Below are 24993 nucleotides of genomic sequence, written 5' to 3' on the forward strand. Positions count from 1 at the left end.
AGCACTTACCTGCACATTTATTGGCGTGCGGGGAGGAGACTCGAGCATTGCGCTCAAGCACATGCGGTATTCGGCCGAATACCGCCATGTGCTGAGCATGCTCGATCATCACTAATTACCACCTTTTGCGGGAACCCCTACTTTTTCTATGGCAAAAGTGCTATAGTTTCTGAGATAATGATTATGTTCCTGTATAAAATGTTTTTCTGCATTGTAAATGCCTACACATAAAGGGTTTGTGATTTAATTGATGTGTTCCAGTATTCTTGTCTTGTATTTTCTGGACGAACTCCCTACATACAGTGGGATGCGAAAGTTTGGACAACCTTGTTAATCGTCATGATTTTCCTGTATAAATCGTTGGTTTTTACGATAAAAAATGTCAGTTAAATATATCATATAGGAGACACACATAGTGATATTTGAGAAGTGAAATGAAGTTTATTGGATTTACAGAAAGTGTGCTATAATTGTTTAAACAAAATTAGGCAGGTGCATAAATTTGGGCACCACAAAAAAGAAATGAAATCAATATTTAGTAGATCCTCCTTTTGCAGAAATTACAGCCTCTAAACGCTTCCTGTAAGTTCCAATGAGAGTCTGGATTCTGGTTGAAGGTATTTTGGACCATTCCTCTTTACAAAACATCTTTAGTTCATTCAGGTTTGATGGCTTTGAAGTCACACCACAGATTGTCAATTATATTCAGGTCTGGGGACTGAGATGGCCATTCCAGAATGTTGTACTTGTTCCTCTGCATAGAATGCCTTAGTGGATTTTGAGCAGTGTTTAGGGTCATTGTTTTGTTGAAAGCTCCAGCCCCGGCGCAGCTTCAGCTTTGTCACTGATTCCTGGACATTGGTCTCCAGGTTCTGCTGATACTGAATGGAATCCATGCGTCCCTCAACTTTGACAAGATTCACAGTCCCTGCACTGGCCACACAACCCCACAGCATGATGGAACCACGGCCATATTTTACTGTAGGTAGCATCTTCTAATTCTAGCAATCATATAGTAAAGTTTACTATAGAGACAGCTAAGTTTAATTCGCTATGCGATTATATTACTTAGCTTTTTTTTTATAAATAGAATAATTATAATAATTATCAGGTATTATAAGTATTCTATATTTTTTTAAAAGCAGTCATATAATCGCATAGCGAATTATACTTAGCTGTCTCTATAGTAAACTTTCCTATATGATTGCTAGAATTAGCGAAGTTGACGAATAGGTAGCTAAAACGAAGATGCAGAATACTTCGTTATCTTCGTTTTGTGGAATATAACGAAAATTTTCGTCATATTCGCTAATTCTACCAAGCCAACCATAGTAAACCAGGTCCAAGTTGAAATCGCAATTCGATTAATTCAAGTTATAATAATCGAATTTCGATTTTAACTCAGCACTGCTATATTCCATATTAGGCTAGAATTAACGAATATGGAATATAGCAGTGCTAAGTTAAAATCGAAATTCGATTATTATAACTTGAAATAATCGCATTGTTATTTCAATAGGAGAGTAGCCTTTAAGTTAAAATCGAAATTCGATTATTATAACTTGAAATAATCGAATTGCGATTTCAACGTAATTCTCAAATCCGACAGTACATTCTAGTATATGGAGACGTTCCCATGGTGATGGGGACGCTCCATGAGCACGCAAGTCGGCAGAAGCGGCAACGGGCACTGACTGGAGCAGCCAGGAAGCCAGGAATCCAAAGGACAGGTAAGAACAACTTTGGGGAAGTGGGAAAGAAAAAAATATAAAAAAAAAACAAAAAAAAAAAAAGAATATTCGAAATATCGAATTTATATCACTATATTCGAAATATTCGCGAATTAGCGAAGTGCCGATATTCGCGAAAAAAATTCGATATTCGAATATTCGCGCTCAACACTAGTCCGGACCAGGCACACGTCTCTTATCCGCCACACACTTATATCTCTCACTTATTCTCTTCAGATTACCCTGAATCTTTTGCCAAATAAATGACAAAGACGAGGAAAATCTCTCCTCATCAGGTAAACCAGAAGACCCCTCTCCAGAGAATGTCCCAAACTGCGGATGAAACCCATATGCACCAAAAAATTGTGACTTATCAGAGGACTCCTGGCAACGGTTATTTATAGCAAACTCAGCAAGACACAAAAAAGAACACCAATCTTCCTGATTCTCTGCCACAAAACAGCGCAGATATGTCTCCAGATTCTGATTGACGCGTTCGGTCTGACCATTCGACTGCGGTTGAAAAGCAGAAGAGAACGACAACCGAACCCCCAAGCGAGAACAGAAGGCCTTCCAGAATCTGGAAACAAATTGCGTGCCCCTATCAGAAACGATGTCTGAAGGAATGCCATGCAATTTAATAATGTGATCAACAAACGCTTGCGCCAGCGTCTTAGCATTGGTAACCCAGGAAAGGGAATGAAATGCGCCATTTTGCTAAAACGGTCCACTACTACCAGAATCACAGTCTTCCCCGAGGAACGAGGCAGGTCCGTAATGAAGAACATGGACAGATGCGTCCAAGGACAGGAAGGAATGGGTAACGGGAGGAGAGAACCCGATGGCCGTGAATGAGGGACCTTGGCATGAGCACAGGTCTCGCAGGCTGCCACAAAACCCTCAACCGTCTTACGAAGAGCCGGCCACCAGAATCTCTGAGCAATGAGATCCACTGTGGTTCTGCTCCCCGGGTGCCCAGCAAGGACAGTATCGTGATGCTCCTAAAAAAAAAACTTGTGTCTTAAAGCGAGAGGCACAAACAACCACCCATTGGGACAAAGATCAGGAGCCTCTGCCTGGGCTGCCTGAACCTCTGCCTCCAAATCAGAAAAACGAATATGGAATATAGCAGTGCTAAGTTAAAATCGAAATTCGATTATTATAACTTGAATTAATCGCATTGCTATTTCAATAGGAGAGTAGCCTTTAAGTTAAAATCGAAATTGGATTATTATAACTTAAATTAATCGCTTTGCTATTTCAATAGGAGAGTAGCCTTTAAGTTACAATTGCAATACGCGATTTTTTAAATCGCATATTAAACGCGATAACAAGAATAATGACGAATATTCGATTTTGACGAATATAAAACAAATATTCTATCGAATTTCGTCGAAATCGAATATGGTACCTACCGCTCATCACTACATTTAAATAACCAGATTGTTTGTGGTTAATATAATCTAACTGTCTGCCTCAGCAGAGAATATGTATTAAGAATATCTCTGTACCACAGTCAAGGTTGATGGAAAGCTGAGTAGGACAGTCTCCCTGTCCCAGCTGATGAAAAACATCCTAACAGCATGATCCTGACACCATGCTTTACTGTAGGGAAGGTATTGGACAGGTGATTAGCAGTGCCGGTTTTCCTCCAAGTATAGGAGTTCTTTAAGGGCTTTCAAGTGCATTTTACTGAGGAGGGCCTTCTTTCTGGCCACTCTACCATAATGTCCCAATTGGTAGATAGGATTTTTGGGTTCTTGGTCATCTCTCTTAGCAATGCCCCTTTCCTTTGATTACTTATATTGGTGAGACGGCTAGCTCTAGGAAGAGTCCTTGTAGCTCCAAACCAGTGGCGTACTGCCAATAGCAGCAGACCATGCAACTGCTATGGTACCCGTGGCAGGACGGGCCCTGAGTACATGAGAAGGCCCCCCCCTACAATGTCTGCAGATGTTATTTGTTTATTATGCCGCTCCGGTGGGCCATGCTTCCCCTCTTCTTAGGCCCCCCTCCCCTACATACCTCTATTCTTTCTGCTAGGCCCTGCGCTGGCCAATCAGAATTTAGCAGGCTAAGCTTCTGCTACTGATTGGCTAGTGTAGACAGAATTGAGTGGGCAGACCTGGCAATGACTCACCCGTTGCCTGCTTCAGCTTTCAGCTTTCCACCAAAGTCCAGCAGCCCCAGCATTGCTTGCCCCTGTGTGCCACCGCCACTGCCTGCACAAAGTGAGTTCAGTGCTGTGCCTCTATTTAGAAAAAAAAGTTTATGGTGGGAGGATAGTTAGTGAGGGGAAAAGGGGTTTTTGTTGCAGCAGAAAGCAGAGTTCCTGGGTAGGGGGGCACACTGTGTTCTGTATGTAACTTATAAGGCTTATCAGGTTGAGGACAGTGTGCTCCAGCCTTCCCTCACCCCATGAACTCTGCTTGCTGTTGATGCTCATATAGAGGATAGTGTGCCCATGAACTGTGGAATCGGGGCTGGGGGGCCTGGGGCACACTTATCGGCAGCAAAAAGAGTTCAGATGTGGGGGGGTGGGCTATGTCAGGCTTCAGGAAAGTGGGCACAGGCAGGGGAAGCGATGTGTATGTGGGCCCCTGCCCTGCACTCGTTCAGCTGTGCTCGAATACATATTGCACCATGCCAACTCTGCAAAAGCCTGACATACGGTACGCCCGGGCAGGGCCGGTTCTAGGTGAAATGGGGCGGAAAACAATAAGGCCCCCCCCACATGACACTTGCTGACTTTAACATTCCTAAGGTTGGTTGATTAAACTGGATCGATCCATCCATCCATCCCAGGCACAATCTCACCCGTCCCAGTGCCAGTATACTAGCCCGCCCTGGTTCTGTTTGGACAGTTGGACTGGAGAAATGTGCATTTGGGGCGGGATGGGGCAGTTACGGGTAGTACCAGTAACTGCCCCCCCCCAAATGCACATTTCTCCAGTCCAACTGACTCCAAACACAAACAGAACCAGGGCCGCAGGCCGGGCTAGTAGTACACTGGGACGGCCCGGACGGGTGAGATGGTTCCGGACAAAGTAAGTCAGTGAGTGGGAAACACTGGGAATGGATGGATGGATCATGGATTCGATCCAGTTTCATTAACAACAACAAAACAATGTAAGGCTACTTTCACACTTGCGGCAGGATGGATCCGGCAGGCTGGTCTCCCTGTCGGATCCGTCCTTCCGCTGTTTTGCCGTATCGCCGGACCGCCAGACCGCCAGACCGCCAGACCGCCGCTCCGTCCCCATTGACTATAATGGGGACAGGGGCTGAGCTCCGGCGCAGCACGGCAAAAGGGGCCGGACTAAAAAGTCGGAAATGCAGGACTTTTTAGACCGGCGGCTTTCGCCGTGCTGCGACGGAGCTCAGCCCCCGTCCCCATTAAAGTCAATGGGGACGGAGCGGCGGTCCGGCAATATGGCAGAAAGACAGATCCGACAGGGAGACCAGCCTGCCGGATCCGTCCTGCCGCAAGTGTGAAAGTACCCTAACCAATGAATTATGAACCTACCAGACTAGAACTTGGCTTGGGACTGACTGCGTTCTGACTGTGGGCGGCGGGCCTTCCCTGGCGCTGCTGGCAGACTGGGCTCTCTGGGCTGGGCTGTGGCTGGCTGTGGCTGGCCTGGCTGCCAAATGCCAATGGTATCCAACAATCCGTATCCGCTTCCTTGCTTGCTTTGCTAGTTGCTCCTTCTCCTTGCCTCAATGCCATTGCCAATGCCTCCTGCTCAGTGCACCTTAAGTACTATCTGATTCATTCCTCCAAGCAAGTTCTCTGCTCTGGGCGAGGGGGCGGAGCCTGTGGCAATGTATGTCACCCAGACGCAGACGTGCCTGCCTGTGCCGTGCATGCCGCTGCTGCTCCAGTCTTGAATCTCTTAAAGAGACAAGCAGCGGCAGCGCAGTGCAGGCACAGTCAGCGGCTGCCTGCGCCCGTCGGGGGGCCCCTCCACACTTGACTGCAGAGTGACGAGTGCCGAGTCCAGACACTCCAGTCGACCAGCCGCCCAGTGAGTTAGTTTAATTTATTAATTACATTACTGCCGTTCAGACACTGTCTGTCACTGTCTGTGTCATGTCATTGTTGTGACACTGACACCAAATTGAAAAGAATCAATTATATACAGTCATGTGAAAAAATTAGGACACCCTTTGAAAGCATGTGGTTTTTTGTAACATTTTTAATAAAAGGTTATTTCATCTCCGTTTCAACAATACAGAGAGATTAAAGTAATCCGACTAAACAAAGAAAACTGAAGAAAAGTCTTTTCAAGATCTTCTGTAAATGTCATTCTACAAAAATGCCTATTCTAACTGAGGAAAAAGATAGGACACCCTTTCCCCTAATAGCGAGTGTTACCTCCTTTGGCTGAAATAACTGCAGTGAGACGGTTCTTGTAGCCATCTACCAGTCTTCGACATCGGTCTGAGGAAATTTTACCCCACTCCTCAATGCAGAACTTTTTCAGCTGTGAGATGTTTGAGGGGTTTCTTGCACGTACAGCCCTTTTCAAGTCACCCCACAGCATCTCAATGGGATTCAAATCTGGACTTTGACTTGGCCATTCCAGGACTCTCCATTTCTTCTTTTTCAGCCAATCTTTGGTTGATTTACTAGTATGTTTTGGGTCATTGTCATGTTGCATGGTCCAGTTCCGCTTCAGCTTTAATTTTCTAACTGATGGTCTCACATGTTCTTCAAGCACCTTCTGATACACAGTAGAATTCATCGTGGATTCTATGATGGTGAGCTGACCAGGTCCTGCTGCAGCAAAGCAGCCCCAAACCATGACACTTCCACCTCCATGCTTCACAGTTGGTATGAGGTTCTTTTCTTGGAATGCTGTGTTTGGTTTACGCCAAACATGTCCTCTGCTGTTGTGTCCAAATAATTCAATTTTGGACTCATCTGTCCAAAGAACATTATTCCAGAAGTCCTGGTCTTTGTCAACTTTATCTTTGGCAAATGTCAGTCTGGCCTCGATGTTTCTCTTGGAAAGCAAAGGTTTCCTCCTTGCACACCTCCCATGCAAGTTAAACTTGTACAGTCTCTTTCTGATTGTAGAGGCATGTACTTCTACATCAACAGTAGCCAGAGCCTGCTGTAGTTCTCGAGATGACACTTTAGGGTTTTTGGAGACCTCTTTTAGCATCTTGCGGTCTGCTCTTGGGGTGAACTTGCTGGGGCGACCAGTCCTGGGCATGTTGGCAGTTGTTTTGAAAGCCCTCCACTTGTAGACTATCTTCCGGACAGTGGAATGGCTGATTTCAAAATCTTTTGAGATCTTTTTAAATCCCTTCCCAGACTCATAGGCTGCTACAATCTTTTTTCTGAAGTCCTCTGACAGCTCTTTTGCTCTCACCATGGTGCTCACTCTCACTTCAACAGTCAGGAGCACACCAAACTAAATGTCTGAGGTTTAAATAGGGCAAGCCTCATTCAACATGCAGAGTAACGATCTACTAATTATGTGCACCTGGTGTGATATACCTGTGTGAGATCTGAGCCAATTTAAGAGGGAATACATGTGAGGGTGTCCTATCTTTTTCCTCAGTTAGAATAGGCATTTTTGTAGAATGACATTTACAGAAGATCTTGAAAAGACTTTTCTTCAGTTTTCTTTGTTTAGTTGGATTACTTTAATCTCTCTGTATTGTTGAAACGGAGATGAAATAACCTTTTATTAAAAATGTTACAAAAAACCACATGCTTTCAAAGGGTGTCCTAATTTTTTCACATGACTGTAGATAAGATAATATAATAGTAGTTGCGGCCGGGCCGGCGCTAGGGGCCGGGGGCCCCCTAAGTAGCGGGGCCCGGGGGCAATTGCCCCCCTTGCCTCTATGGTAGCACTGGCCCTGCGCCCGGGTTTACCAAAGCAGACAGGCCTGAGCTGTGATGTGTGCTGTACATCACTTACTGCAGCCCCAGTGAGATCCTTACTCCCATACAGCACTGTCATATCAGCGGTGTATCAGAGTATGGATTATAAAGCGCTATAGGCACCTTAATTTAGCATCTGTTTCTCATACAGAAAGTAAGTATTAGAAAATGTCAGTTTAACCACTTCAGCCCCGCTAGCTAAAACCCCCTTCATGACCAGAGCACTTTTTACACTTCGGCACTACACTACTTTCACCATTTATCGCTCGGTCATGCAACTTACCACCCAAATGAATTTTACCTCCTTTTCTTCTCACTAATAGAGCTTTCATTTGGTGGTATTTTATTGCTGCTGACATTTTTACTTTTTTTGTTATTAATCGAAATGTAATGATTTTTTTGCAAAAAAATGTCATTTTTCACTTTCAGCTGTAAAATTTTGTAAAAAAAAAGACATCCATATATAAATTTTTCGCTAAATTTATAGTTCTACATGTCTTTGATAAAAAAAAAATGTTTGGGCAAAAAAAAAATGGTTTGGGTAAAAGTTATAGCGTTTACAAACTATGGTACAAAAATTTGAATTTCCGCATTTTGAAGCAGCTCTGACTTTCTGAGCACCTGTCATGTTTCCTGAGGTTCTACAATGCCCAGACAGTAGAAAAACCCCACAAATGACCCCATTTTGGAAAGTAGACACCCTAAGGTATTCGCTGATGGGCATAGTGAGTTCATAGAACTTTTTATTTTTTGTCACAAGTTAGCGGAAAATGATGATGATTTTTTATTTTTATTTTTTTCTTACAAAGTCTCATATTCCACTAACTTGCGACAAAAAATAAAAAATTCTAGGAACTCGCCATGCCCCTCACGGAATACCTTGGGGTGTCTTCTTTCCAAAATGGGGTCACTTGTGGGGTAGTTATACTGCCCTGGCAATTTAGGGGCCCATATGTGTGAGAAGAACTTTGCAATCGAAATGTGTAAAAAATGACCGGTGAAATCCGAAAGGTGCACTTTGGAATATGTGCCCCTTTGCCCACCTTGGCTGCAAAAAAGTGTCACACATCTGGTATCGCCGTACTCAGGAGAAGTTGGGGAATGTGTTTTGGGGTGTCATTTTACATATACCCATGCTGGGTGAGAGAAATATCTTGGCAAAAGACAACTTTTCCAATTTTTTTATACAAAGTTGGTATTTGACCAAGATATTTTTCTCACCCAGCATGGGTATATGTAAAATGACACCCCAAAACACATTCCCCAACTTCTCCTGAGTACGGCGATACCAGATGTGTGACACTTTTTTGCAGCCAAGGTGGGCAAAGGGGCATATATTCCAAAGTGCACCTTTCGGATTTCGCAGGCCATTTTTTACACATTTTGATTGCAAGGTACTTCTTACACATTTGGGCCCCTAAATTGCCAGGGCAGTATAACTACGCCACAAGTGACCCCATTTTGGAAATAAGACACCCCAAGGTATTCCGTGAGGGGCATAGTGAGTTCCTAGAATTTTTTATTTTTTGTCGCAAGTTACTGGAATATGAGACTTTGTAAGGAAAAAAGAAAAAAAAAGAAAAATCATCATTTTCCGCTAACTTGTGACAAAAAATAAAAAATTCTAGGAACTCGCCGTGCCCCTCACGGAATACCTTGGGGTGTCTTCTTTCCAAAATGGGGTCACTTGCAATGTCTGAATGGAGCCTTACCAGGGGGGTGATCAATGACAGGGGGGTGATCAATGACAGGGGGGTGATCAATGACAGGGGGATGATCACCCATATAAACTCCCTGATCACCCCCCTGTCATTGATCACCCCCCTGTAAGGCTCCATTCAGACGTCCGTATGATTTTTACGGATCCATGGATACATGGATCGGATCCACAAAACACATGCGGACGTCTGAATGGAGCCTTACAGGGGGGTTATCAATGACAGGGGGTGATCAGGGTGATCACCACCCTGTCACTGATCACCCCCCCTGTAAGGCTCCATTCAGACGTCCGCATGATTTTTACGGATCCATGGATACATGGATCGGATCCACAAAACACATGCGGACGTCTGAATGGAGCCTTACAGGGGGGTGATCAATGACAGGGGGTGATCAGGGTGATCAGGGTGATCACCCCCCTGTCACTGATCACCCCCCCTATAAGGCTCCATTCAGACGTCCGCATGATTTTTACGGATCCATGGATACATGGATCGGATCCACAAAACACATGCGGACGTCTGAATGGAGCCTTACAGGGGGGTTATCAATGACAGGGGGTGATCAGGGTGATCAACCCCCTGTCACTGATCACCCCCCCTGTAAGGCTCCATTCAGACGTCCGCATGATTTTTACGGATCCATGGATACATGGATCGGATCCACAAAACACATGCGGACGTCTGAATGGAGCCTTACAGGGGGGTGATCAATGACAGGGGGTGATCAGGGTGATCAGGGTGATCACCCCCCTGTCACTGATCACCCCCCCCTGTAAGGCTCCATTCAGACGTCCGCATGATTTTTACGGATCCATGGATACATGGATCGGATCCACAAAACACATGCGGAAGTCTGAATGGAGCCTTACAGGGGGGTGATCAATGACAGGGGGGTGATCAGGGAGTGTATATGGGTGATCACCCGCCTGTCATTGATCACCCCCTGTAAGGCTCCATTCAGACGTCCGCATGTGTTTTGCGGATCCGATCCATGTATCCATGGATCCGTAAAAATCATGCGGACGTCTGAATGGAGCCTTACAGGGGGGTGATCAATGACAGGGGGGTGATCAATGACAGGGGGTGATCAGGGAGTGTATATGGGTGATCACCCGCCTGTCATTGATCACCCCCCTGTAAGGCTCCATTCAGATGTCCGCATGTGTTTTGCGGATCCGATCCATGTATCCGTGGATCCGTAAAAATCATACGGACGTCTGAACGGAGCCTGACAGGGGGGTGATCAATGACAGGGGGGTGATCAATGACAGGGGGGTGATCAGGGAGTTTATATGGGGTGATCAGGGGTTCATAAAGGGTTAATAAGTGACGGGGTGTAGTGTAGTGTAGTGTTTGGTGCGACTTTACTGACCTACCTGTGTCCTCTGGTGGTCGATCCTAACAAAAGGGACCACCAGAGGACCAGGTAGGAGGTATATTAGACGCTGTTATAAAAACAGCGTCTAATATACCTGTTAGGGGTTAAAAAATTCGGATCTCCAGCCTGCCAGCGAGCGATCGCCGCTGGCAGGCTGGAGATCCACTCGCTTACCTTCCGTTCCTGTGAGCGCGCGCGCCTGTGTGCGCGCGTTCACAGGAAATCCCGGCCCTCGCGAGATGACGCATATATGCGTGACTCTGCGCAGGGCTGCCACCTCCGGACCGCACATCTGCGTTAGACGGTCCAGAGGTGGTTAAAGCACTTACAATAGGGGCTAATAAACTTTATTTAAAAGTGTAGGTACACTCTAAATTCTTTAACTTTTGAATGACTGGAACATTTTCCATTTTTTGTTTTTTACTCCTAGCAGCAACTTTTAGATTTTTCTATTTACATAGCCATATGAGGGCTTGTTTTTTACACCATTTCCTAGGCGGTAAAACTGACCTGTTACTTTTATTTTCCAGGTAAGTGCGGTTATGGTGATACCACATGTATACAGTGGCGGAAATAATTATTTGACCCCTCACTGATTTTGTAAGTTTGTCCAATGACAAAGAAATGAAAAGTCTCAGAACAGTATCATTTCAATGGTAGGTTTATTGTAACAGTGGCAGATAGCACATCAAAAGGAAAATCGAAAAAATAACTTTAAATAAAAGATAGCAACTGATTTGCATTTCATTGAGTGAAATAAGTATTTGAACCCCTACCAACCATTAAGAGTTCTGGCTCCCACAGAGTGGTTAGACACTTCTACTCAATTAGTCACCCTCATTAAGGACACCTGTCTTAACTAGTCACCTGTATAAAAGACACCTGTCCACAGAATCAATCAATCAAGCAGACTCCAAACTCTCCAACATGGGAAAGACCAAAGAGCTGTCCAAGGATGTCAGAGACAAAATTGTAGACCTGCACAAGGCTGGAATGGGCTACAAAACCATTAGCAAGAAGCTGGGAGAGAAGGTGACAACTGTTGGTGCGATTGTTCGAAAATGGAAGGAGCACAAAATGACCATCAATCGACCTCGCTCTGGGGCTCCACGCAAGATCTCACCTCGTGGGGTGTCAATGGTTCTGAGAAAGGTGAAAAAGCATCCTAGAACTACACGGGAGGAGTTAGTTAATGACCTCAAATTAGCAGGGACCACAGTCACCAAGAAAACCATTGGAAACACATTACACCGCAATGGATTAAAATCCTGCAGGGCTCGCAAGGTCCCCCTGCTCAGGAAGGCACATGTGCAGGCCCGTCTGAAGTTTGCCAATGAACACCTGAATGATTCAGAGAGTGACTGGGAGAAGGTGCTGTGGTCTGATGAGACCAAAATAGAGCTCTTTGGCATTAACTCAACTCGCTGTGTTTGGAGGAAGAAAAATGCTGCCTATGACCCCCAAAACACCGTCCCCACCGTCAAGCATGGGGGTGGAAACATTTTGCTTTGGGGGTGTTTTTCTGCTAAGGGCACAGGACAACTTATTCGCATAAACGGGAAAATGGACGGAGCCATGTATCGTGAAATCCTGAGCGACAACCTCCTTCCCTCTGCCAGGAAACTGAAAATGGGTCGTGGATGGGTGTTCCAGCACGACAATGACCCAAAACATACAGCAAAGGCAACAAAGGAGTGGCTCAAGAAGAAGCACATTAAGGTCATGGAGTGGCCTAGTCAGTCTCCGGACCTTAATCCAATCGAAAACCTATGGAGGGAGCTCAAGCTCAGAGTTGCACAGAGACAGCCTCGAAACCTTAGGGATTTAGAGATGATCTGCAAAGAGGAGTGGACCAACATTCCTCCTAAAATGTGCGCAAACTTGGTCATCAATTACAAGAAACGTTTGACCTCTGTGCTTGCAAACAAGGGTTTTTCCACCAAGTATTAAGTCTTTTTTTGTTAGAGGGTTCAAATACTTATTTCACTCAATGAAATGCAAATCAGTTGCTATCTTTTATTTAAAGTTATTTTTTCGATTTTCCTTTTGATGTGCTATCTGCCACTGTTACAATAAACCTACCATTGAAATGATACTGTTCTGAGACTTTTCATTTCTTTGTCATTGGACAAACTTACAAAATCAGTGAGGGGTCAAATAATTATTTCCGCCACTGTATATAGTTTTTCTTGCGTTTTAATACTGAAAAAAAAAATGTTTGAATTCTTTTTTTTTCATAGCAATATTCTGACCCCTCTAATTTTTTGGTAGTTGATGTATTGAGCTATGTGAGGAGTCATTTTTTTCAGGGCCATTTGTACTTTTCAATGATTATTGTAAAATACGTATTTTTTTTTAGTTGCCGAAACAAAGTTGGTTAAGAAAAAAAATGATTTATCCCTAACGGTTTAATTAGGTTATTTATACATTATATTTCTGTATTTTTGGCAAATGGGGAGAATCCAGTGCAGGTAGTGGGATGGGCTAGGGGTGGGTATTGGGCGGAGTTAGGGGGCACAATTCAGACTCCAGCTGTGGGACCCAATGATTACTATGTACGCCCCTGCTCCAAACTGTTTCCATTTAAGAATTATGGAGGTCACTATGCTCTTGGAAATTTTTGGTGCAGCAGAAATATTTTGTACTTCTCTCCAATTTTGTGCCTCCACACGATCTTGTCTCTGATCTCCAAAGACAGTTTCCTTCTCATGGCTTGGTTTTTGTTCTGATATGTATTCTCAGCTTAGAGACCTTATATAGACAGGTGTGTCTTTCCAAATCTTGTCCAATCAACTGAATTTACCACAGGTGCACTTCAGTCAAGCTGTAGAAATATCTCCAAGATGATCAAGACACGTGAGATATCCCCAGAGCTAAATTTCAAGTGTCATAGCAAAGGGTATGAATAATTATGTCAATGCAAAATTTTTAGTTTTCCTTTTTAATAAATTTGCAAAAAATGTAAAATTCTGTTTACAGTTTCTCATGATGGGGTGTTGAGTACAGATTGACGGGGAAAACTTGATTTTTTTAATTTTATTTTAGTACAAGGTCGCAACATAACGAAATGTAAATAGGTTTTTGTGATAAAAAAACGTATGGCTTAGCAGGAGAAGCATAGCCTCTCATGACCCAACAGACTTACAGTAATGTATTTAAGAAAATAGCGTAAATTATACCTCACATCTGTGCCTCATATAAAATTTCTTATTATGACATTTGAAAGTTTAACCTTAAAGCAGTTCTCTTACTTCAGCAAATGGCATTTATCATGTAGAGAAAGTTAATACAAGACACTTACTAATGTATTGTTATATACATTACACATGCTCGTTTTCAGGGGTTACAACCACCTTGCAATCCATTAGAGGTTGGCTATGCTTGAACACATTGTAAACATCTTTGATGGACAGTGGGAGCGCACATACTGTAGGCCTTTGCTTTTTCCTATAGTGTACAAGGCCGACCACCACTGCTGGTTGTAACCCCTGGATACCAGCAGTGTATAATCTGAAGTGAGACAACACATTTTAACACATTCCATGCTGAGCCAGTAATGTGACAGTAGGAGCTACTTCCTTCCAAGTAATGTTATCTTTCAGTATGTACAGTAGATATAAATTGCAGAGCTTACCCATCAAGAAGCTGATGGCCCCAGACATGGTTCACTGTGTCTTCTGTATACACCTTGTCCTGAAGAAACAGGAACAAACATTGCAAACATCAGTTCACATTTAACCCACTAAATCTTGAAATAAATGTGACGACATAACAAATTCCAACCATTCAATTGGTCTCAACTTCTCATCCAGGCCATTATTTTATCTGCTGTATAAATTTAAGTGCACATTATAAACCCTTTGGAAAAAAAAAATACTATTGTGTGTAATTCTGGGATACATCTGATGGGTATGAGACAAGGTGATGGCAGTGAGACCTATTTAAGATCTTTTTGGCCTGTAAGTGGTATGTATGTGGTTCCCTACTCAAAGATTGCAGAAGGAAACAGATGGACACAGTTGTAACTTGAAAACAGTGGTTTAACCAAAATCATGTGATGCAACAAGCTTGGTGGTTACAAGAATCTCATAGGAGACAACTAGTTTGAATGGCAAAGAGGGAGGAATCTGGCATTTCATTTAGGACTTACTCAGGGCATTTAACCCTTAGTAATGCATGCATCCATCAAGTACTACATGGGCCTCCCATAATGGCTTAAAGGTCCATTAACGGTTACATAGTTCCATAGTTAACACACACACTCATTATGAAAGTGACTGTTAACTCTGCTATATCTGTATGTCTTAGGGTGGTCATAAACATAAAATTTAATTTTACCTGATTGTAAGATAAACATGGGGTAACCCAGATGTGCATCTTTATTTCACTGAGAAGAAGGGAATAAGCCTTTGGCAGTAGCTTTCCTCCCATGAAAGCACATAACTAGGCATGCAGAATTCCACTAATGCTCGTTACCCTGAAGAGTAGGGAGGACCTCATATACACTACTGAAATTAGCGAGTTTAACCACGTTTTGTGTCATGTGTAGGGGCATCTTTAGAGAAAGGGGAGGACATACAGTTGCAAGAAAAAGTATGTGAACCTTTTGAAATGATATGGATTTGTGCACAAATTGGTCATAAAGTGTGATCTGATCTTCATCTAAGTCACAACAATACACAATCACAGTCTGCTTAAACTAATAACACACAGAGAATTAAATGTTACCATGTTTTTATTGAACACACCATGTAAACATTCACAGTGCAGGTGGAAAATGTATTTGAACCCTTGGATTTAATAACTGGTTGAACCTCCTTTGGAAGCAATAACTTCAACCAAACGTTTCCTGTAGTTGCAGATCAGATGTGCACAACGGTCAGGAGTAATTCTTGACCATTCCTCTTTACAGAACTGTTTCAGTTCAGCAATATTCTTGGAAAGTCTGGTGTGAATCGCTTTCTTGAGGTGATGCCACAGCATCTCAATTGGGTTGAAGTCAGGACTCTGACTTGGCCACTCCAGAAGGCGTATTTTCTTCTGTTTAAGCCATTCTGTTGTTGATTTACTTCTATGCTTTGGGTCGTTGTCCTGTTGCAACACCCATCTTCTATTGAGCTTCAGCTGGTGGACAGATGGCCTTAAGTTCCCCTGCAAAATGTCTTGATAAACTTGGGAATTCATTTTAACGTTGATGATAGCAATCCATCTAGGCCCTGACGCAGCAAAGCAGCCCCAAACCATAATGCCCCCACCACCATACTTCACAGTTGGGATGAGGTTTTGATGTTGGTGTGCTGTGCCTCTTTTTCTCCACACATAGTGTTGTGTGTTTCTTCCAAACAAATCAACTTTGGTTTCATCTGTCCACAAAATATTTTGCCAGTACTGCTGTGGAACATCCAGGTGCTCTTGTGCAAACTGTAAACGTGCAGCAATGTTTTTTTTGGACAGCAGTAGCTTCCTCTGTGGTATCCTCCCATGAAATCCATTCTTGTTTAGTGTTTTACGTATCGTAGAATTGCTAACAGGGATGTTAGCATATGCCAGAGACTTTTGAAAGTCTTTAGCTGACACTCTAGGATTCCTCTTCACCTCATTGAGCAGTCTGCGCTCTGTTCTTACAGTAATCTTTACAGGACGGCCACTCTTAGGGAGAGTAGCAACAGTACTGAACTTTCTCCATTTATAGACAATTTGTCTTACCGTGGACTGATGAACAGCAAGGTTTTTGGAGATACTTTTATAACCCTTTCCAGCTTTGCAAGTCAACAATTCTTAATCGTAGGTCTTCTGAGAGCTCTTTTGTGCGAGGCATCATTTACATCAGTAAAAAACAGAAAAAAGGGATCTTCTCACCCCTATTCTCTCAGGATAGGTGCTCCAATCCAAAATTTGAGTCACCCCTCAAGATTTCAGATATACACTCACCTAAAGAATTATTAGGAACACCATACTAATACGGTGTTGGACCCCCTTTTGCCTTCAGAACTGCCTTAATTCTATGTGGCATTGATTCAACAAGGTGCTGATAGCATTCTTTACAAATGTTGGCCCATATTGATAGGATCGCATCTTGCAGTTGATGGAGATTTGAGGGATGCACATCCAGGGCACGAAGCTCCCGTTCCACCACATCCCAAAGATGCTCTGTTGGGTTGAGATCTGGTGACTGTGGGGCCATTTTAGTACAGTGAACTCATTGTCATGTTCAATAAACCAATTTAAAATGATTCGAGCTTTGTGACATGGTGCATTATCCTGCTGGAAGTAGCCATCACAGGATGGGTACATGGTGGTCATGAAGGGATGGACATGGTCAGAAACAATGCTCAGGTAGCCCTTGGCATTTAAACGATGGCCAATTGGCACTAAGGGGCCTAAAGTGTGCCCAGAAAACATCCCCCACACCATTACACCACCACCACCAGCCTGCACAGTGGTAACAAGGCATGATGGATACATGTTCTCATTCTGTTTACGCCAAATTCGGAATCTATCATTTGAATGTCTTAACAGAAATCGAGACTCATCAGACCAGGCAACATTTTTCCAGTCTTCAACAGTCCAATTTTGGTGAGCTCGTGCAAATTGTAGCCTCTTTTTCCTATTTGTAGTGGAGATGAGTGGTACCCGGTGGGGTCTTCTGTTGTTGTAGCCCACCTTTCTTTCCCATTCTGACATTCAGTTTGGAGTTCAGGAGATTGTCTTGACCAGGACCACAACCCTACATGCATTGAAGCAACTGCCATGTGATTGGTTGACTAGATAATCGCATTAATGAGAAATAGAACAAAAAAATTCTTTAGGTGAGTGTATATACTGCCTGACTCAATATCCAGAGACTGGTCCACCCACTGGCGTAATATTATTTATCACAAACTGCATATAGGATTTCATGCTATATTAAATTTTCAATAATTTGGCGTAATTTGTCAATTTATCAGATAGATACCGCTTGCACCATCTGTCTCTACAACAGACAATTTTACCACACCTAGGACCTTATAAGTCCAGGTGGGCTACAGAGAGAGAGGCTTTCGGAGCCATCGGTATCTATTCTAATATTACCGCATTTGCTATGTAATGAACACATTATTGTATGAATTTATGGCACCTTGATAGAGATTTAGCACAAGTTTATTGTGTTCTCACACTTTTAATTGAGTACTTTTTATTGTATTTTTATTCATTCCATTTTTAATCTATATGTTAAATAAAATATCCTATATTTCCATATAAGAGTGACCAATCCACTTTTTTCCTATGTATATCATTTACATCAGGCAATGCTTCTTGTGAAAAGCAAACCTAGAACTGGTGTGTGTTTTTTTTATAGGGCGGGCAGCTGTAACCAACACCTCCAATCTCATCTCATTGATTGGACTCCAGTTGACTGACACCTCACTCCAATTAGCTCTTGGAGATGTCATTAGTCTAGGGTTCACATACTTTTTCCACCTGCACTGTGAATGTTTGCATGTTGTGTTTAATAAAAACATGGTGACATTTAATTGTTTGTGTGTTATTAGTTTAAGCAGACTGTGATTGTCTATTTTTGTGACTTAGATGAAGATCAGATCACATTTTATGACCAATTTGTGCAGAAATCCATATAATTCCAAAGGGTTCACATACTTTTTCTTGCAACTGTAGATTACATCATTGAATCATTTCAATATATTAACAATAGAAGTAAAAAGAACAAGGATATTAAAGGGGTTTTCGACTTTCTATATTCTTTTACAACCGCTATGATGAAGTCTCCGCCCTGTGCCAGTCATTGCACTGGTTGCCCATACAGTATAGAATCCAATCAAAACTGCTCATTCTAACCCAAAAAGCTCTCCACTGGCAGAGAGCCGTCAGCTACACTGCAAATATGTCGAGAAGCAGACGGACAAAAACTGCTGCGTGCAGTGGTATTTGTCCGGCCGCTCCTCGGCATATTTGCCGGGTAGCAGCCGGATCTCCACTGCCTTTGCCCATTAAAGTGAATGGGGCCGAACAATATCTTGTCAGTGCATGGTTACGCCCAGTATTCATGGATGTAGCAGGCCATTCTCCGCCTTTTTCTCATCTCTTGTGAACCTGACCCATCAACAATCACCATCTACCACACCCCATGCAGTCAAAAGCACTACAAATATTGGCTGGTGGTTGGCTCATGAAACGTAATATCCACTACCCTATTTTTAAGATGACTGGATCATTGTACAAACACGTTTTACCTTTTGTGTCACCCCTGTCTCCTCTTAGATTGTAAGCTCTTGCGATCAGGGCCCTCATTCCTCTTGTTTTAATTGTTGACTTGTTTGCTGCTATGTAATGTATGATTTTGTACATGAACCCTCTGAGTGTTCATTCTTTTTGGAAAACAGTGCAGAAATCATAGCATCACAGTAAACTTTTTAACATCTACAGTAGTGAACCACAACATTAACCCTTTAGCAGTGAACCATCACATTAACCCTTTAGCAGTGAACCAGCAGATCACTATGTATATAAAGCAAAGCTAGAGGCATGACCTAGATGTGTGAACTCCTGCAAAGTAGGCAAAAAGAGAAGCCTTGTCCAGAAAACACCATTCCTGAGACTTAAAAGCTGCCGGAAAACAGTTTAGCTGAAATAATTCCATTAAAGGAAAGAAAATTAACATCTATGTAAAGGGGTTGTTTCACTTCAGTTAATGGCATTTATCATGTAGAGAAAGTTAGTACAAGGCACTTACTAATGTATTGTGTCCATATTGCCTCCTTTGCTGGCTGGATTCATTTTTCCATGACATTATACACTGCTCGTTTCCATGGTTACTTCCACCCCCTGCAATCCAGGTTGCTCTTGCACAATATATATGAAAAAGCGCCAACCTCTCTGGGGTCCGGGACCACAGGAGTGCGCCTAATCCAGCATTTTTTCCTATAGTGTGCTCGCCCAGCCACCACTGTTGGATTGGAGGGTGGACGTAACCATGGAAACAAGCAGTGTATAACGTGATTGAAAAATAAATCCATCCAGCAAAAGAGTCAATAAGGATAATAACAATACATTAGTAAGTGGCTTGTATTAACTTTTTCTACATAATAAATAGCATTTGCTGAAGTGAAGACAACCCCATCAAGGTAACACACGTCTATGGTTTTGGACTTTGCTGCATGTGTTAAGGGTATATTACTACAGTGACCACAATGTTCTGAAGATGAACTGGCCATCTGTATCTGAGATTTGCACCCCTGTATCTGAGATTTGCCTGAAAATTGCAGAATGAGTTAATTAGAATGGAATTGCATGACTGTAGTTATTTGGTAAGATTGCAGAGTAAGTTTAGAATGAGACACAGGAAAGACTACTACTACTACTACTCCCTCATTACTGCTGTCTAGACGCAGCTATTGGGAAGAGCCTTCTTTGTGATATGCCTCAAAACAGTGCCTTTTGCTGCTATATTCACTACTTACATCATCAATTCAGTAAAGAGAGATTTAGTTTACTGTAACCAAACCAGCCTGGTCATTGACCCCACCATTTATCTTCTGACCCTAGGACAAGCTTTCATGCTACTCTCCTGCCTTGCACCCCAAAACCCATCTTCACCAAGGGCACCTCACCTAATACCAAGCAGGAGCCCTAAAGCCAGAGAGTACCCTGTGGGAAGTAAGGGTTTGCCCTCCAATCACTGTATGCCTGCTCAAGAGAGCTGGAGAATGACAAGCCTTGTGAGTAACTTCAACTTCCACTTTCATTGCCGCCTTTGCCACCTCCATCCTCTCCTAAGCCACCATCACACTTCCCCCTGTGGTCCAGGTCACTGCATTTTGTAATACTGTTCTTAATACTGTTCGTAATCACAGGGCTGTATTACAGTAGAGGTGCATGAGGCCTCTACTGCACTTTCATGTGCTTCTCAATGATTTTATATGGAGGTTTCTGTCAGATTCTGTATGAGTGCAAAAAATCATGCTATTCATCTGTATACAACAATCAGCCATAACATTAAGGCCAGTCGCATAATATGGTATAGACCCCCACTAATGCAGTCAAAACCATTCTGACCCAATGGGCATAGACTCCACAAAACCTGTGAGGGTGTCCAATGGTATCTCATACCAAGATGTTAGCAGAAGATCCTTTAAGTACAGTTTATTGTGATGTGGTAGCTCCATGATTTGACATGTTTTTCCAGCACTTCCCCTATATGCTTGATCAAATTGAGGGATAGGGAAAGTCTACAGTTTGAACTATTTGTCATGTTCTTCAAACAGTTCCTGAACAATATTTTTAATGTGGATGAGCAAATTATTCTTCTGAAAGAGACCACTGCCATTAGAGAATAGGGTTATTATGAAGGGGTGTACTGCAACAATGTTTGAGTAGGTGGCACATGGAAAAGTAACATCCACATCAATGGCAGAACCCAAGGTTTCACAGCAGAGCATTGCTTCCATCGGTTTGCTTTTTTCTCATAGTGCATCCTGGTGCCATTTCTTCCCTAAGTCGAAAGAGATGTAAATGAGCTCTTAACAAGCTCTGCCTCTAATACCACCAGATAACCAATCAGACCTAAACACAACGAGAGCCTCAAATGAGGGCCCAATTATCAACCAGAAATAAAAATAAAAACACAGGTTCCTATAACAAGTAACTTCTATCAGGAAACACCCCAACACCCGCATATGAAAATAGACTCCAGAGTATATCAAAATATATCTTTATTCAAATATTAGAAACAATGTAAAAAAACATATATAGATTGGCAAAGACAATCATCCACATAAGGAGTGTGCCAGCAAAAAGGGAGGTTAATGCTAGTCCAAGATAGAGTAAAAAGTACATATAGGAGGGTACAAATAATCACCATGTGGTTAACCTTTCTAACAAAAAGACACTATCAAAGGCACATAAATATAAAGTACAGACCAGATTGATGGCACCTCCACAAGCCCCAACAAGTGTTTAGCTTCCTCAGGGAAAATGAGGAAGCTGATACGAAACACGTGTTGGGGTTTGTGGAGGTGCCATCAATCTGGTCTGTACTTTATATTTATGTGCCTTTGATAGTGTCTTTTTGTTAGAAAGGTTAACCACATGGTGATTATTTTTACCCTCCTATATGTACTTTTTACTGCACTTTGTTACCTGCATGTAAACTTCTGGCATTGGCAGGGTGAAGTGAGCTGCTGCAACCAATGACTGGGTGCAGTGGTGACCTATCCCCAAGCGGCATGTCACTGCTGGGTCACAGCCCACTTGGGGACTTGTCAATGCTGAGGCCAGTCATTAGCTGCAGCAATGTCAATGACCCAGTCCATTCCAGAAGTTTACATGCGGAACCCAAAGCAAAGACAGCTGGGGACCCATGGAACTGTAACGGAGTGGCATAGAGATGTCTATAACAACATATTTTAAAGTTTTTATGAACATTGTTTGTTTTTGGCATTTATGTAGGGTTTTTAGGGTCAATGGCATTTTATAAAAAAGAATCATGTTCTAGTTTTTTTGTTTTTTTAAAGATGCACCAAAAATTCACGTAGCAAAGGCCCTAAAAATAAAGATGAAGAATTCACCTTTAGGTTGGTGTCACACACTGCTGTTTGTGTTGTACGTAGCTCTAATGTGGTTTCTTGAGTCATAGCCAGAAGTAGATCCAGTAAGAAGGAAAAGTACTTTCTTTATATTTCTCATTCCCTTTCAATCCACTTTTAGATTTTGGCTCAAATAAAGTAACTTCATCAAAGCTACCACAAAAAGCTATGGGTGACATCACCCTAAGGCCTCTTTCACACAGCGTGACGGATTGGCTACGGATGCGTTCAGGGTGCGTTCAGTGAAAACTCGCACCATTTTGCAAGCAAGTTCAGTCAGTTTTGTCTGCGATTACGTTTAGTTGTTCAGTTTTTTCAGCACGGGTGCAATGCGTTTTGACAGTGGCGTAACTAGAAATTACTGGGCCCCACAGCAAATTTTTGAATGGGGCCCCCCTCCCCCAGTAATTTTTTCTTAACCCCTTCCTTTTATGCCACCCCCATTACTGTGGCTAGCAAAGATCGCTCTCTCAGACCAGGCCTGGCAGCTGTTCCATCCGTTTTATACGCTGTCTATACTGTCACTGTATATTTTTTCATTGTGTAATACTGTTGAGGGGGCCCTGACAAAATCTTTTAGTCCTCCTCCTCCTGGATGGGCCCCTTCTGGGTCAGGGCCCCAAAGCAGCCACTTCCCCTGCTTCCCCTATAGTTACGCCCCTGCGTTTTGATGCCTTTTTCACACACGTGATAAAAAACTGAAACAAACAACTTCGCCTAGCAACCATCAGTAAAAAACGCATTGCATCTGCACGTGCTTGGTTTTCACTGAAGCCCCATTCACTTCTATGGCTCCAGGGCTGCGGGAAAAATGCAAAATATAGAACATTCTGCGTTTTTCACGCAACGCAGAACTGATGCTTGAAAACAAAAAAAGCTCAAGTACACAGACCCATTGAAATGAATAGGTCAGGATTCAGTGTGGGTGCTATGTGTTCATGTCATGCATTGAACCCGTGTGGAAAACTCGCTCGTGTGAAAGGGGTCTAAGAGTATGTCCACACTGGACATAAAATACAGTAGAAAAGTCTGCTGCAGATTCCACAGAAAAATTCCTGGCAGAAACTGTGACAAAACCACATGAATTGTATGTGATTTTCCCAAGGAAATGGCTGTGAATTTCACCCTCCCTAACTCTGCAGGGAATATCGACAGAATAAATTGACACACTGCAGATTTCAAATCCACATCGCGTGCCAATTAATGGTGCAGATTTTTTATGCAGCATGTGAAGACAATATCTCTACACTTTGCAATGTTGTGAATTAGCTGCACAAAATTCTATGGTGGCAAATCTGCACCATGTCCACCATGTGTTAACTCCCCTAATGTTGTTTTCTAAAGGTATAATTCAGGGAATCCAGTGGCCAGCTAGAGCTTCAACGGATCCAGTTCCTCCGTCTGTAGCAATGAAAGGCACATTTTGATCAGTTTTTGGCATCAGTATTTGTAAGCCCAAACCAAGAGTCTTTCAACCCCTGAAATCTTTTTGTTTAAATTGTTTCATCCAGTATGAGAAAAATTATCCTAAACCATGTCACATCACTTTCCAACAGGTCCCACTCATTGAAGATCCAAAAACGAAAAAATAAAAACTTGAACAGATGACGTGTGTTAAATCCTCTGACCCTAAACAGACAATGGCTTGGGACACTGGAAGCCTTGGATTGACCATAAAGCCTTCTTAGGGCTCATGCACACAAACTTATTTTTTGTCTGTGTCTGTTCCAGTTTTTTTGTGGACAGTATGTGGAAGCATTAGTTTCCATGGGGCCGCAAAAACAAAAACTGAAATGACTTGTGCGCATTACATATCCGTCTGTCCAAGGATCGGACAGTTCTATTAGGGCCTGGCCGTTCCGTTCTGCAAAATGTGGAATACACACAGCTAGCATCCGTGTTTTGTGGATCCGGAATTTGTGGTCAGAAAAATAACAATGTTCATGTGCATAAGCCTCTATGATCAGAAACAAGCTACGTAAATAATTGTAGATTTAAACAAACACAAGTAGGTACTTACGACAACCCTCTAGCTGAGTACTTGTTTCCTCAGACTTCTTCTAAGATCTGTTCCTTTGTCCTTTATTTGTGCAATATATGAGGTTGTATAAGTTCCTGTCTTAGTATAATACAACATATGTTGTGAAATACATGACAAATAAAGAGAAAAACAGAAGTGAGCAATTTAATGGGATAACTGCATAAATGAAAGCCAGCCACTGATTCTGCTTCTGAAATTACATCACCAATTCGAAATCCTAGACTAGTAAACATCCTATAAGCATGACTATGAATACGTTATCAACAGCCCATAGAAAGAGGACAGCATATGCCGGGCATAAAACATGAAAATCAAGCTTTTATGGACAGATATATAAAATAGGGCTATAATTAAAATCAAATAAAAGAGCACACAGACCAAAGACAAAATTTGGAAGGACAGGATGGATGCAATATTCAACATATCACTCTGTGTAGTCTTCTGGATAGGTCCTCAGTATCTGATCAATGAGGGTCCGACACCCGGGACTCCTGCCGCTGTTTGAGAAGTCCACGGCACTCATAGTAGTGCAGTGAGCTTCTTGCTTCTGTGGTGACACGTTCATCTCTCACATGGCATGGGCGCAGCTCAGCCACAAAGAAGTGAATGAGTCTGAGCTGTGATACCAAGTAAAGCCGC

At 42.7% G+C, this 24993-nt stretch overlaps 1 protein-coding gene across 3 annotated transcripts in view; it reads right to left on the minus strand.

Moving 5' to 3' along the window:
• Positions 1-24404, minus strand: part of LOC122923899 (alpha-1B-glycoprotein-like) — a 143526-nt gene extending 119122 nt beyond the window's left edge. Inside the window, exons 1-2 of one of the 3 annotated variants that reach the window (XM_044274768.1) lie at positions 24334-24404; positions 14366-14424 (exon numbers count right to left, since the gene is read on the minus strand). In XM_044274768.1, the coding sequence (XP_044130703.1) occupies positions 14366-14393 (28 nt within the window). In that variant the 5' untranslated portion in view covers positions 14394-14424; positions 24334-24404. The remainder of the gene's footprint in view (positions 1-14365; positions 14425-24333) is intronic. The other 2 variants (XM_044274760.1, XM_044274774.1) reach the window with 2 other exon arrangements.
• Positions 24405-24993: the final 589 nt, after the last annotated feature.

The sequence above is a fragment of the Bufo gargarizans genome, chromosome 1, assembly GCF_014858855.1.
Source record: "Bufo gargarizans isolate SCDJY-AF-19 chromosome 1, ASM1485885v1, whole genome shotgun sequence".
In the NCBI taxonomy this organism is placed as follows: domain Eukaryota; kingdom Metazoa; phylum Chordata; class Amphibia; order Anura; family Bufonidae; genus Bufo; species Bufo gargarizans.